Below are 14,359 nucleotides of genomic sequence, written 5' to 3'. Positions count from 1 at the left end.
CAGAGAGAGGCATGCAAGCTTCTCATGACCTTGAGAAGTTAACCTCTGAGCCTCATGGCTCAGAAAGAGAGTCTTCTGTGTGAGGGAATGATTCCAACCATTCTTGTTCTAGGCTTAGTGACTGGAAGAAAAGTATTTCCCTCACCCAGGGGTATTTGCCCTTTTTCCAGAGGGCCTGCCTACCCCAAATAATAAATTGCTGGCAGATGAGAAAAGAGGGTATTAGAAGGGGAGGAGGAAGAAAGGAGGAAGGAGGGGAGAGCAAGAGAAAGAAGGGAGGCCTTTCTGGAAACGCTCATGTTAGACCTGGTCAGCAGCTTCCTGGAAAGCACAAAGAAGTGGCCTTCTATGATGTATCTAATCACTAATGATCATGATCTGAGCAAAGATGAAAAATTTTCTATCAAGTCATGGAACTCTACATCTGCACAAATATGGATGCATCTGTACATCTCAGTAGACTCTTAGACTTAGATCACCTCCTGGAACTGGAAGGGAGCTTACCTAATCAGACCTCATTTCAATAAAGAGGAAATTGCGTTTCAAAAAGTTTTAGTGAATATTCAAAGTCACACAGCTGCTAAGTCTTTCTTTTCTTTTCTTTCTCTTTTATTTAATTAGAAGTATTTCCCCCAAATCTTCAGATTGAGCTTGTGGTACATCAGGACCCCCAGATAGACCTCCTTGTTCTGGTCACCATGACACTATAGGAAATTTCATGAACTCTTCACACATTCTCCATTCACAAGTTTCCTTTATCCCCTCAGTTTCATTTCTACAGGTTACGCCCTCATCTTAAGGATTGAACACAAAGTTGGGCACATAGTAGGCATTTGATACATAATCGGTTAACTGGCTTTGATTCTTACTCATTCATGTATGTTTTCTAAAACACGTTGGTCATACATTACACAGAGAATAGTGCATGCTAAGTATCATCAGGATCCCAGCCAAGAGAAGTTCACAGGACACTGGCAAAGCGGGGAGCCCTGCACTGCATGCTTAGTCTCCCTCTACCCTCCACCCTTTCAAAGCTGGAGCAAAGCCAGCTCTTTCAGGAAGACAGCCTTGTTTACAACATGGGAACCAACAGAGGTACGGATGTGGCCTCATATTTCTGTTGGGCAATACAACTTCTTCCCATGTCGGAAGTGACTGGATTTCTTCAGAAGCACCTTCCTACTTACCTTCTCGATCTTACTTCTCCCACCCTCCCACTCCCCCGAATCTGAACCTGGCTAAAAGAAGGGGGTGATCATTCTGGGATAATCCACTATCACTCACCTCCAACACACACATACGCATCCACACTGTGAGTTAACTAGAAATCTGATCAATGTGTTTTCCAGGTTGACATTTAAGATGTGTTGGGAGAAAGCTTTAACAATGCTTATCTTTATGGAAAGGAAGTAAAGAATAGGAAGGGAAACTTTGTTTTTATTTTGTGTGCTATTTGAATTTTTACTGATACCCTGTCATCATGATGGTGGACTGAGGAGGCATGAGAAACAGCGCACCCACCCACACACACACACACACACAAACACACACACACAATCTATGTAGAAATATGTTAGATTACATGTATTTTTAAGTTTTTAAATAAATGCCAGAGATCAAAAGCAAAAGGAGAGAGAGAGATCTAAGGGCCAGATGGAAAGGAACTTAGAAATGTATGGACTTATCAGGAAGGAGTTAAAGTCAGAGGAACCCAGAAGGATGCTAGAACTGGTCATGCACCTCAAGGATGGGAATGGTAACAGCAGCAGGTCTACAGACCCCACACACCAAGAAAAGGCTAAGAACCAGGAAAGACTTGGCCCACACTTGTCTGGAGATAGAAAAACACCAGGTAGCTCTGAGACATGACCGGAAAGTGAGCTGCTTGCCCTAGGCCAAAGGGGAAAGGGAGCCACCTGGGGAACAGTCCCGAGTCCCAAGCTGGAGTAACAAATGGTGAGGACACAAATCTGCCCTTTGAAATGGTATGGAAACCCAAGACCAAGAAATAACAACAATAACAAAAAATGCTCTGAACCATGTGACCCAGTAGAGTTCCAGCAAGGACGGCCATGACACTGTCCCTGTGTAGACTTCTTCATAATCTAAAACACATGCAAGACTCCCATGGAGATAAAAAAAAAAAAATGTTCTTCAATAGATGAGCTCACAATCAAATATTACAAAGACCTAATACCACTACAATCAACAGTCAGCCAACATAACAAATGGGAGAATTTAGACCTGAGGAACTGAATATAACAGAACAATCTGATTGTGCCCTTAAAATAAATATATTTTTCAAATCCAGGGGAATTTTATATCAAAAATGGAAGATTGAAGGAATGTTTTTATCTCTGCTCCCACTCAAAAATCCCCTAAAAATGACACTAAAAGGACTTTTATTTTATTTATTTATTTATTTATTTATTTATGATAGCGAGAGTGAGCACGAGCTGGTGGCGAGGACAGAGGGAGAGCGGGGCTGCAGGGCTTGACCCTAGGACCCTGGGATCATGACCTGAGCCTTAACCTACTGAGCCACCCAGGCACCCCAACACTAAAGGGATTTTTAAGGCATAACCCCACAATGTACAAGAACAAAGAAAATTTGAGAGAAAATATAAGAGTTTTCTTTAACAGAAATCAGAAAGTAGATGTTATTGGACCAGGAGAAAATGAAGGGAGCTAAAGAAATCGTCGCAAAAACCGTAATATTTTCAGAAAGGTAAGAGGAAATATTGCAACCATGAGGCAAGAAAGAGATGTTATAAAAGAGAACCTTGGGGAACAGAAAAAAAGTCTATTGGAAATTTAAAATATGATATCAGAAATGTTAAATTCCAATTAACAGGTTGAACAATAAAGTTAAGGGTAACTTCATGAGAAGTAGAAAGATGAAGATACTGAAAAACAGGCAAAAAGTGATAACAAAAAATGTATTAGTGAATCAACCTTGGGGAGTTCAACACCCAGAAAAGGAATCCTAAAAAGAAGAGAAGAGAGAAAATAGAGGGTAGAAAATTATCAAATAAATAATACTAGAAAATTTCACAGAACCTGAGTCTCCAGATTAAAAGGATTCACCAGCAAAATGAATGAGAAAAGAACCCCCACCAAGGCGCATCATCGTGCATTCTAAAATTAAGAAGATAAAGAAAATATCCTAAAAGTTTCTTTTTTTTTTAAAGATTTTATTTATTTATTTGACAGAGATATAGAGCGTGCACAAGCAGGGCGAGTGGCAGGCAGAGGCAGAGGGAGAAGCAGGCTCTCCTCAGAGCAGGGGGAGCCCGATATGGGACTTGATCCCAGGACCCCGGGATCATGACCTGAGCAGAAGGCAGTCGCTTAACCAGCTGAACCACCCAGGTGCCCAAAAGTTTCTTTTTTTAAATAATCTTCACACCCAACGTGGGGTTCAAACTCACAACCCTGAAATCCAGAGTCACACACTCTACCAACTGAGCCAGCCAGGAGCCCCCTAAAAGTTTCTAGGAGAAAAGTCAGTCTCTTACAACAGATCAAGAATTAGATCAGCAGTCTCAACAGCACCCTAGAAGCTAGAAGAAATTAAGAGACAGAAAAATTCTGAAAGAAAATAAACTCCAACCTAGAATTCAATACTTGGCCAAAATACCAATCAAGTGTAAAAGTAGAATAAAAGCTTTTTTGGGGCGTGCCTGGGTGGCTCAGTCAGTTAACCATATGCCTTCAGCTCAGGTCATGATCTCAGGGTCCTGGGGTCAAGCCCCATGTCCGGCTCCCTGCTCAGCAGGGTCTGCTTCTCTGTCTCCCTCTGCCCTCCCCTCCAGCTCATGCTCACTCTCTCTTGCTCTCTCTCTATCCCAAATAAATAAATAAAATCTTTTTTTAAAAAAAGCCTTTTTTGGAAATTCAAGGTCTCCAAAAAGTTATTTCCCATATATCCTTCCTTAGCAAAATCTAGTAATCCAGCAAAATAAGGGATAAACCAAAATAATGCTTATTATTGATGACATTTATATAGTACCTATTGTATGCTAGGCATTCCTCTAAATATCACAGGTGTGTATGTGTGCTCATTTAATTTAATTTCCATAGGAAATAGCTGAACATTGTTATTATCCACATTTTATAAGGTAGTAGAGGGAAGCTAAGTAATCTGCCCTTGGTCACAAAGCCTGTAAGCACTTAAGAAAGAGGAAGATTCAACACACATTCATGAAAGGAACTTCCTCAACCTGGTAAGGGTCCTCTACGAAAAATCTTCAGCTAACATCATATTTAATAGAGAAAGAGTGAATGCTTAACTCCTAAGACTGGGAACAGGGCAAGGATGTCCACTTTCACAACTTCTATTCAGCATTGTACTGGAGGTCCTAGCTAATGAATTAAGGCAAGAAAAATAAATAAAAGGCTTTTTAAAAAGGAAGAAATAAAACTGTGTTTATTCTCAGATGACATGATTATGTACATATAAAACCCAAAAGGATCTTTAAAAATAAAACCACTAGGGGCGCGTGGGTGGCTCAGTCGTTAAGCGTCTGCCTTCGGCTCAGGTCATGATCCCAGGGTCCTGGGATCAAGCCCCACATCAGGCTCCCTGCACAGCGGGAAGCCTGCTTCTCCCTCTCCCACACCCCCTGCTTGTGATCCCTCTCTCACTCTCTCTCTCTCTGTCAAATAAATAAACAAAATCTTTTAAAAAATTAAAAATAAATAAAACCACTAGACCTAATAGAATTTCCTGAGCTCCCAGAATATAAGGTCAATATATAGAACTCAATTATATTTATACGTACTGGTAAGAAAAAAACCTGGAGGGGCGCCTGGGTGGCTCAGTCGTTAAGCGTCTGCCTTCAGCTCAGGTCATGATCCCAGGGTCCTGGGATCGAGTCCCACATCGGGCTCCCTGCTCAGCAGGAAGCCTGCTTCTCCCTCTCCCACTCGCCCTGTTTGTGTTCCCTCTCTCTCTATCTTTCTCTCTGTCAAATAAATAAATAAAATCTTAAAAAAAAAAAAGAAAAAACCTGGAAAAAATTAAATATCATTTATAATAGTATCCAAATAACCACAAAATACTTAGGGATAAATTTAACAAAAGATGTACAAGATCTGTGTACTGAAAACTACAAAACATTACCTAGATAAATTAGATAAGATGTGAAAAATTGGAGAAAAGTACCATGTTATTGATTAGAAAACTCAATATTGTTCAAATGTCAACTTTCTCCAAACTCATCTGCAGATTCAACATAATCCAAATTAAAATCCCAGTAGGATAATCTTATAGAAATTGGCTATCAGATTCTAAAATTAATCTGGTAAGGTAGTTAAAGCAATTTAGGAAAAAAATTTAAAAAGCACAGGCCCGAAAAGTAACCGGTCCAGATTGAAAACAGGACTAGGAAGGACTCCAGGAGAGAGGTCTCCAAGAAAGAAAAATATATATATAGGTTATCTGATGAATGTGAATGTATTGAGGGAGACATTTGAGAATGATGTAATAAAAAGTAATGATGAAAATCCTATTATTAATTCCAGGGAAGACAGAACTTGTACAAAGAAAGGAAATGTAAACATTGTGTCCAACAATGAATAATGTCTTATATAGTCATTATAACAAAAACACTGAACGCTGATTTAACCAAAAAGTGTGATTATCTGTCCTGGGAGAAAGGGAGAGGCGGTATTTGTGTTTGCTTGGACAGGGTAAATGCTTGAGAGAGTTTGAAAAAATGTTAAATCCTCAGAAGCCAAAGGAGAAAGTCAATAAATGATATCTAAATCTGGGCGGGGGGGGATCAAGAGCCAGCTGAATAAGTATGATATTTAGAAATGTGTACACCACTATTAAATGAAACAGCTATGAGAGTTGAAAGTTGTTTCCTTCTCCCGCAGGGACTATGGCAGGAGGGATGCTGCTGATGTTCATTATAAGCTTTATAAAGCTATTTCACTTTTTTTTAACAATGTACATGAAATATTTTGATTAAAAAAACTAATTTTAGAAAGTCTGAAACATCGTCTATTTTATATATTTTTAATTCTTTTTTTGTTTTTTGGGGTTTTTTTTTTAAATTTTTTTTAAGGATTTTATTTATTCATTTGAGACACAGAGATACAGAGAGAAAGTAGAGAAAGCATGAGCAGGGAGAGAGGCAGAGGAAGAGGGAGAAGCAGGCTCCTCGCCGAGCCAGGAGCCCGATGTGGGGCTCGATCCCAGGACCCTGGGATGACCTGAGCCGAAGGCAGACGCTCAACCATCTGAGCCACCCAGGCGCCCCTATATATTTTTAATTCTTAAATTCATGTTTACCCTCAAGGTTGGAAAAAGAATCTTGAGTTTAAAAGCAGAGTCCCAGGTTACATAAAAGCAACTGTGGTGAGAACATAGCTGTTAGCCATTTGTGGCTTTCTAGAAGGGCCAAACCCAGAGATCTTTGGTCGCCCCAGCCTCTGCGTGGAAATAGCAAAAGGCTGTAGTCCATCATGATTTCTCAGTTAGTGGTCATCTCGGAGAAGACACATCTCGGGAAAGACCCTTGGACCAAAGAGGAGGTGGTCATTTTATTTCCTCTGAAAGTCCCTAGTTCAAATGCAGCTTGCAGGGAAAGGGACCATCTTAAACCCCTACAGATAAAACTCGGACTCTCAGTTAATGTTTTTGCTGAAACTAGTAAGAACGGGCCACTGGACTGGGGACAAGGGTGAGGAGGCCACGGTTGGTCAGAGGGATAACTAGTATAGGGGCAAGTAGTAGATTTCAACATAATTGCATGGAGGCTGGAAAACGTTAACCTAGCCCACAAAACAAATTTTCTTTTTTTAAAAACATTATATACTTTATTTTTTTTAAGTTTGTTCACTCATCATTCATTCATTTATTTTTAGTAATCTCTACAGCCAAGGTGGGGCTCAAACTTACCACCCTGAGATCAAGAGTCGCATGCTCTTTCCAGTAAGCCAGCCAGGTGCCCTCAAATCAAATTTTCAAAACTTACAAGCAGCAAGCATTGAACAGAACACACATCCACATCCCAATCCCTCCCCCACTCTATCCTTGATGTTCCCCACATCCCTAACCCAGTCCCATCCCCGGCTCACTACCGTCTCTGACACCCCAGCCCCCTCCCAAGATGCACTCCATCCCTGATCCCAGCCTCACCCTGGACACTGATCCGCTCCCTGAGGTGAAACATCTCCTTGACCTTGCCCTATCTAGTGGTTGAAACACTTGTTTTTGATATTTCAGGCTGCCCTGTTATTTCAGTACCCACATCCTGGCATTATTACAGATCTGAAACCCCAATCATTTCTGTGTTGAGCTCTACCCGGAGAATTACACCTTGCATTGAAAATCTAATGGAACAATGTTGCCCTTGTTCAAAGGGAGTTCTGACTACAGTTGGCCCTTAAACAACAGAGGGGTGAGGGACACGGACCCCACCATGCCATGGCAAATCTGTATGTAAATTCTTGACTCCCCAAAAACTTAACTGCTAACAGCTTCCTGTTGACCAGAATCCTTACCAATAACATGCATAGTAGATGAACACATATTTTGTATGTTCTATATACTATATTCTTACAATAGAGTAAGCTGGAGAAAATGTTATCGAGAAAAATCATGAGAGGGCACTTGGCTCACTCAGTCAGTGGGACATGCGACTCTTGGTCTTGGGATCATGAGCGCAAGCCCCGTGTTGGGGGAGTAGATTGTATTTAAAATTTTTTTAAATCATGATGAAAACAGATTTACAGTACTGTATTTATTTTTGAAATCCACATTATCAGTGGACCCACACAATTCAAACCTGTGTTGTTTGAGAGTCGACTATATAACCCTCCCTATTTAAAATACTTCCAAGTTATTTTATTGCTGTTTGATTCCCACTTCCCAGGTTACTAGCGAGGCCAAGCATCTTTTCAGATACATATTCGTCATTTGTGTTTCCCCAGACACAATATGGATCCATATTTACTTACTGAAGCCCCTGACAGAGTTGTCTTTGGGACATCAGAGGATGGAGGAAATGGACATTTAAGCTTGCAGTTGAGAGGTGGAAGGGCGTTAGGAGAAGGAGGGTGGGAGAGGAAGGGGAGAGTCCCAGACCCTGTTGCCAGTCCTCCTCCCTGGATTTCTTCAGCATTCTTCCGGCTTCTCTCCTGAATCAGATCTATCTCTTAGGGCTTGAGCCCTAACTCCTTTCTCATCAACCCACTTGGAGACCCTCAGCTGGACAGCCAAGGTACCTCCATCCTTGCCCCCAGAAAAGCATTTTAGACAATGCTCCCCAGAAAATGGTGAATCTACCAGTGATGTCTTTTTGCTCCAGCCACTAACTGGACTACAATAGCAGCCCCTGACATTCACTCCAGTTCTGACATCTCTCCCTGAGACTCACCACACTAGCACACTCATCCCATTCCTACACTTCCCCCCATACCTGGTCCCAACCCCACTGAACCTCCCTGAATCTCATTAACCCCAGCTCCAGCTTCTCCCCATTCTGGATCTCCCCCTGTTCCTGATATTCATCCTTTTCTGACCTTCCACCTTGTCCCAACCTGCCACCCCATCTCTGGCTCCCTGCCACATCACCTCTAACTCCAACCTCATCCCTGGTTCCACTCTTAACCTTGATCTAAACCTTATCTCTGAACTTCTCTCCATCCCCAACCTCAAACCAAATGAAACTTTTCCTTATAATTTCAGCTTTTATCATTAGGTATTTGACCCATTTTGAGTCAACTTTTGTACATAGTGTAAGGAAAGGGACCAAGCTCATTCCTGTGCGTGTGGATATCTGGTTTGCCCACACCATTTGTTGAATGACCATTCTTTCCCCATTAAATAGTCTGGGTGCCCCCTGTTGAAAATCATTGGCCATTTACACTTAAGCTTCTTTCTGGGCTCTTTATTCTCATCTGCTCCATCTGCCTAAGTGTGTTGAGCACACTTTTTGCCTCTTTGTCACATCAGATCCTACAACCATATTCAAAGGTGAGAACCAAGGGGGTGTGCGTGTGTGTGTGTGTGTCTCTCTCTCTTTTTTTAATCAGGACTACTTCCCAGGAGTCCCTGGACCCAGCAGACTTCCTCTTAAGCAATAGTGCCCTAGGGCCAGTTTGTACCTGCTTGTGAAAGCACTCATTACATTACTTGAAAACCCTTGAAATCGCCATGGCGGGAGCATTTATACTGGGCAACTCAGTAAATGCTACAAATCAGGACTTCTTTCCCCCAGGAGAGTGGTTTACCAGCACACCATTGCCCTGAAATCTAAGTAGTCCGAAGTGAATGGCAGGGCCACTCCTAGCCAAGGGAGTCTTCGAAAGTGAGTATCTGTCCTTCTCAGCCTCTCTCAAGGGAGGTGGGCTTTGCTGGCTAGCGAGAAAGGGACAGTCGGGGCAGCAGCTAATGCCATTCACCACTGATGCCTCCCCATGTAGGAACTTTCTGTAGTCACTTGAAGGAATGCCTTTTAAATGTCTTTAACTGCCTCAGAGAACAGAGTGCTGTGGGCTCAGCGGTAGGGTGGACTGAGCTCTAGCAGCTGACAGAGTAAGTATAGTCAGGCCTGGGGGACCAGGGCAGGCTTTCTAAACTGTACAACGGGCCTGAAAAGGGCACGGCCCCAGTCACTTCCTGCAACCACACCCGGGGGCTGCCTTGACACAGAGGCCGTGAACAGCCAGTGGACATGAGGCTCGGAACGGGATGCTGATGGTGAGGGAGGAGCCCCGAGGGGCTGCGACAGGGCCGGGGTGGGGGGCTTAGAAGGTAGTAGAAGTGTTTGCTGAAGAAGAGCCAACAAAGGAAGGCCTGCCGTCCTTGGACAAGTACTCCTTGCTGATGAGCCCATGGAAGGCCATGATCTTGAGGAGTCCATGGCGAAACTTCTGGCCAATGAAGGCGTAGATGAAGGGATTGAGGCAGCTGTGGAGGAAGCCCAGAATCTCGGTGGCATCCAGGGCCCGGCCAATGTCATTGCGGCGCTCACAAGTCTCCTTGATCACCCGGAGCCTCATGAGGGTGTCTGCGACCAGGACCAGGTTGTAGGGCAGCCAACAGAGCAGGAAGACAAGCACGACAGCGAAGATGACCCGCATGGCCCGGTGCTTCTGCCCCATGTGGGCCTGAAACAGGGTGCGCAGGGTGAGCCCATAGCAGAACAGCATGACCACCAGCGGCAGGAGGAAGCCAAAGGTCTGGGGCAGGGCCCGCATCACTATCCGCAGTTTTGTTGTATTGGCACCCATGTCCTCGTAGCAGACTGGGCTGGAGTAGGGGGGATTGACGGCCCTGCGGAAGACGAAGATGGGTAGGGACAGGATCAGGGACAGGGCCCAGATGCCTAAGCATATGAACTTGACCCAGTGCCGCTTCTGGGTCAACGTGCGTGTGGCATGGACAATGGCCAGGTAGCGGTCCACGCTGATGCAGGCCAGTAGTAAAATACCACTGTAGAAGTTGACTTCCTTCAGGAGCGAGACCACCTTGCACAGGGGTGTGCCAAAGATCCAGCCCTGTGCCTTGGAGGCGGCCCAGAGAGGCAAGGTCAGGGCGAAGAGCAGGTCGGCTATGGCCAGGTTCAGCAGGTAGACGTCAGTGACAGACTGGCTGACCCGACTATGTAAGACAACCAGTATCACTAGGGAGTTTCCCAGCAGGCTCAGCACGAAGACCAGGGCATAGATGACCACCACTGCATACTTGTTGTGTGTCTCATTGTCTATCCTACAGGGATTATATGTTTCTGTTGGTGGTGTGCCGCTGAAATTTCCAAATTCATCATAATCCCACTCATCGGTAGCATTCCATAGATCATTCATCAAGACAATCATGGTTCAACCTGGTTGAAAGATTCAAAGGGAAGAAATGTAATTTAATAATTCAGATTAAAGTCACTCATCAGGGATGGGAGAATAGTTACTGGGATGTCTTCTGCTTCTCTGTTGGTTTGGCGACAGGAGGTCCTTTCCTTCTCCTCTATTTTGGACTTCTTTAGAGGTCAATTTCATAGCATCATCGTTTGAGAAAAGTCCCCATCTTGTTCCCTGTTATCACCCCCGACATATCCACAGAACCATCAGCAGTGCTCAGGTATCTTCCTAAATTGTGAAACGCTTTGCTGAAGCAAAATCATACCAGAAGACCAATATGTAAAACCGACAAAAATTCATCTGCTGGGAAGGAGGGGGTGCTGCCATTTCTACCCAGACAGCTGCTCAGGTGGCTCCCCGAAAACTCCCCAGATCTCCAGGAAACAGTCTGAAGACGGTGGAAAGTTACTGGGACTGGAAATAAGGAAACCTAGTACCCAGTCCTCACTCTATCCTGATTTATCAATACTAAGCTCTGTAACCTTGAGGGGGTCGTTTGACCTTTACAGATTTCTGTTTTCTCCTCTGCAGCTTGAGGGAGGCAGAGTATATAACCCCTGACTTGCTTGCAGGCCTGAGGTTCTATAAGTTCATTCCGATCCACACATTTTAGTATGTTCTCTGCCTGCCGATACTGCATTTTTACAGAAGACAACATGTGAGGGCAAAGCAATAAACATTAGATTGGGGAAATGTAAGCCTCTTCCCTCAAAAAAGGGAGAGGCGTGAAAGGGGGAAGTGACAAGACTGTGACCCCCTTGTTACCGACTACAGCCACGTATGAGATCAGAACTGAATAGGTAGTCACAAGGAAGGAGGCAGGAAGCCAAGTGAGCAGAAGTCTTCAGGTCCCAGAGAAATGAACGCATTTTCTAAAACACAGTCAAACCAAGTCTCCCTCCCCAAGGAAAGTCCTGGCAACAGAGGTGGCTTCCTACCTGAGGCACGCCCGTGGACACACACGGCCAGGTGTGTCCAGCTGTAAAAGGCTGGAGCTCAGAGACCAGCGGGACTTAACAGTCAGAGGAAACTTGATGAATAAAGGGAAATAGGGAAGCTTCGTCACTGCACACCTCCTCTCTGAGCCCTGCCCGTCTCCATATTTGGAGAGCAGGTAAAATCAAGGGACCACACGGCATCAGAGACTCCCAGGACCCAGATTTTCAAGCAGGGCTACCAGACATGAAGGTGGAGTTAAGGGTCCACTATCTGAATTCTCCACTTGGATGACTATTTTTGTTCTCTTTTTCTTGCATTTGTGTCCACTTGTTTATCCCTTAAATTCCCTTAGATCACCTTTGAAAGCTTCCAACTTGCTTGGACATGAATAAAGGGGAAAGGACTTTACTTTTGACAGTAGAGACTTCAGGAGTCCACTGTAGGCGGGCCTGGTAGGAGCCCCCCACTTAGGAGGGACTGGGCCCCCCTCCACCCCCGCTCAATTTTGTGGGAAGGAGGTGGAGGTCTGTCCGTAAGCTGTGTTTGGACAACAAACACACAATTTTTACTTCTCCTGTAGGCTTCTTTGGGGTGGCCCCAGGGGGTGGTGGAGACGTCATGAAGATCAGAGGGAGAACCACCCCCCCACCCCGACACACCACACAACCATTCTCAACAGTTGGTTGATTAGAATGGCCTGAGGCTGGGGGCTGGGACCACTCCTGCAATCTGGCTGGACAGCAGGAAGACCATTGGAGCTGGGGCAATCTGTGAACGCGGAGTTGGGGTTAAGGTCATCTTGCTCTTCTCCCAGAATGAAGGATGGCTTCTTAGAACCTGCCTCAGCTGTTCCCGGCAGCTAATGTGTGTCCCCTGGCTTTACTCCTCTGGTACAGGAACCACGTCTCTGTTACAACATGAACCCTACTGCATTATAACGATGTGCTTACAAGTCAGCCTTCCCCGCCAGACCGTGAGCTTCCAGAGAATAGAGACCCTCTCTGATCCATCTTCTGATCCTCTGTCAGGGAACAAAGTAGGTGCTCAATCCATGGTTGTAGAAGAAATGACATTAGATATACCTGCTGTGATTCACAGATCAGGTCACCACCCTGATTCAGAGCTTCTATTGCTTTCAGCCACACAGTCATAGATGAGGTATGCCTGAAAGCTTCACTTCCACACAGCCAGGCCGGTCTGTCTGGCATCGTTCTTTTCCAACCATCCCCTTGAGTTTAAAGTTAGCATCGATCTGTTCAAGTATAAAGTCTGCCCCTACCATAAATGCCAATTAATCATGCCCCCGGTGCCTAAGTTCTGTCACTGGCAAGCATACTTTCTAAGCTAAGTCATGCTCTCCTCCTGGGTTCTCTTCCCATTCATAAAAAGTAGCAGGAAGTATAAGGAGACAATTGCCCTGGGGCCACCCATGCTTTGCTTTTACTGGTGTTGGACTATTGTGTTCTGATGCCTAGACCAGAAAGGGCTTGAAGGTGGGGAGTCCCTGAAGGGAATGGACATTCCCTTATTAATCATCTAGGGGAAAAGTAATTCTGGGGCAGCAAACAGTGACTAGTAACACAGGAGAGAACAGACTGGGGCCTGTCTGCAAAACGCCTACGAATACTCAAGTGCAAGCAGAGGCCATGGGCAAAGAGAGCGTCTGCCACAAGGGGGCGGTAGTCGCAGGACAGAGCCGTCCTTGCGAGGGACCCAATGAGAAAGACCAGGGCAGGAGTCGCCCTAGCTAATATTTTAAGTCCCTCTTTGTATACAACTCACTTCTGCTTTTCTTAAGCCCTGACTCTGGTCAGTCCAACATTCCAGTCTAACCCAGTGAATGAGGTATGAGGAAAGGGTCTGGTCCTCCCTCAGGCCCAAGGAGTAAAGGAGAAGCAGTCCCTCTGGGTGGTTGTGGGGGCAGCAAAGGTGGTAGCTTAGGTCTCCAGTGGGAAGGCGATCTGGAGGACAAGAGTTAAAGACTCTCCCCTTCATGGAAGGAGAGAAAGGAAAGAGCATTCCACTGAAGAAGGGGAAAGGCACATAGAGATGAGCTTGGAATAAAACGTTACCCACTTGAAAATGTTCCAGCAAGTCCGCCCACCCAACATATCTTCCGTACCGCACCTTCCCACTTAGAACTGCTTCCTCTTCAACAGATCTATACGGTTCCTAATGGGAAAGCATTTTTCTATTCTGTGCAGAACATCCAGTGCCACCAAGACTGTTGTGACATGTGTCACCTGGATGCCAGTCCTCTGGCAAAATGCAGAGGCCTCTTCTTGCCACTGTGTTTTGAAAATGGAAGTTTCTATGTAAGAGCATGTGAGCAGCACAACATGGCTGCAAGTATGTCTATTCCATCCCGGTGTCAGCTTTCATGCCAACAGCAGCATCTCTTCACATTCCTGCAGAAGGGCCCACGTGGACCTGGGGACTGAAAGAGAGGTAGAGGAGGTGGAGGAGGGGATTCGCCCCTCTCCCCAGTGATTACCCCCATTGCCATAGTGACAGGTGCAGGGTAAGCATGTGACCTAAGATGACCCAC

The 14,359-nt window shown here is 44.9% G+C and overlaps 1 protein-coding gene across 1 annotated transcript; it reads right to left on the bottom strand.

Moving 5' to 3' along the window:
• Window positions 1-7,739: 7,739 nt before the first annotated feature.
• On the bottom strand, window positions 7,740-11,914 carry CXCR1 (C-X-C motif chemokine receptor 1). Its single transcript, XM_025891732.2, has 2 exons — window positions 11,811-11,914; window positions 7,740-10,841 (listed from the first exon to the last, which is right to left on the bottom strand). The coding sequence occupies exon 2, from the start codon at window positions 10,831-10,833 to the stop codon at window positions 9,763-9,765; it is 1,071 nt and encodes a 356-aa protein (XP_025747517.1). The 5' UTR covers window positions 10,834-10,841; window positions 11,811-11,914; the 3' UTR covers window positions 7,740-9,762.
• Between the last annotated feature and the right edge of the window lie 2,445 nt (window positions 11,915-14,359).

Source organism: Callorhinus ursinus, unplaced genomic scaffold (assembly GCF_003265705.2).
Source record: "Callorhinus ursinus isolate GAN/ISIS: 27379988/994484 unplaced genomic scaffold, GSC_fseal_2.0 scaffold2, whole genome shotgun sequence".
NCBI classification, from domain to species: Eukaryota; Metazoa; Chordata; class Mammalia; order Carnivora; family Otariidae; genus Callorhinus; species Callorhinus ursinus.
Note: the sequence above shows the minus strand (reverse complement) of the source record. Positions and strands in the feature narration are given on the sequence as shown.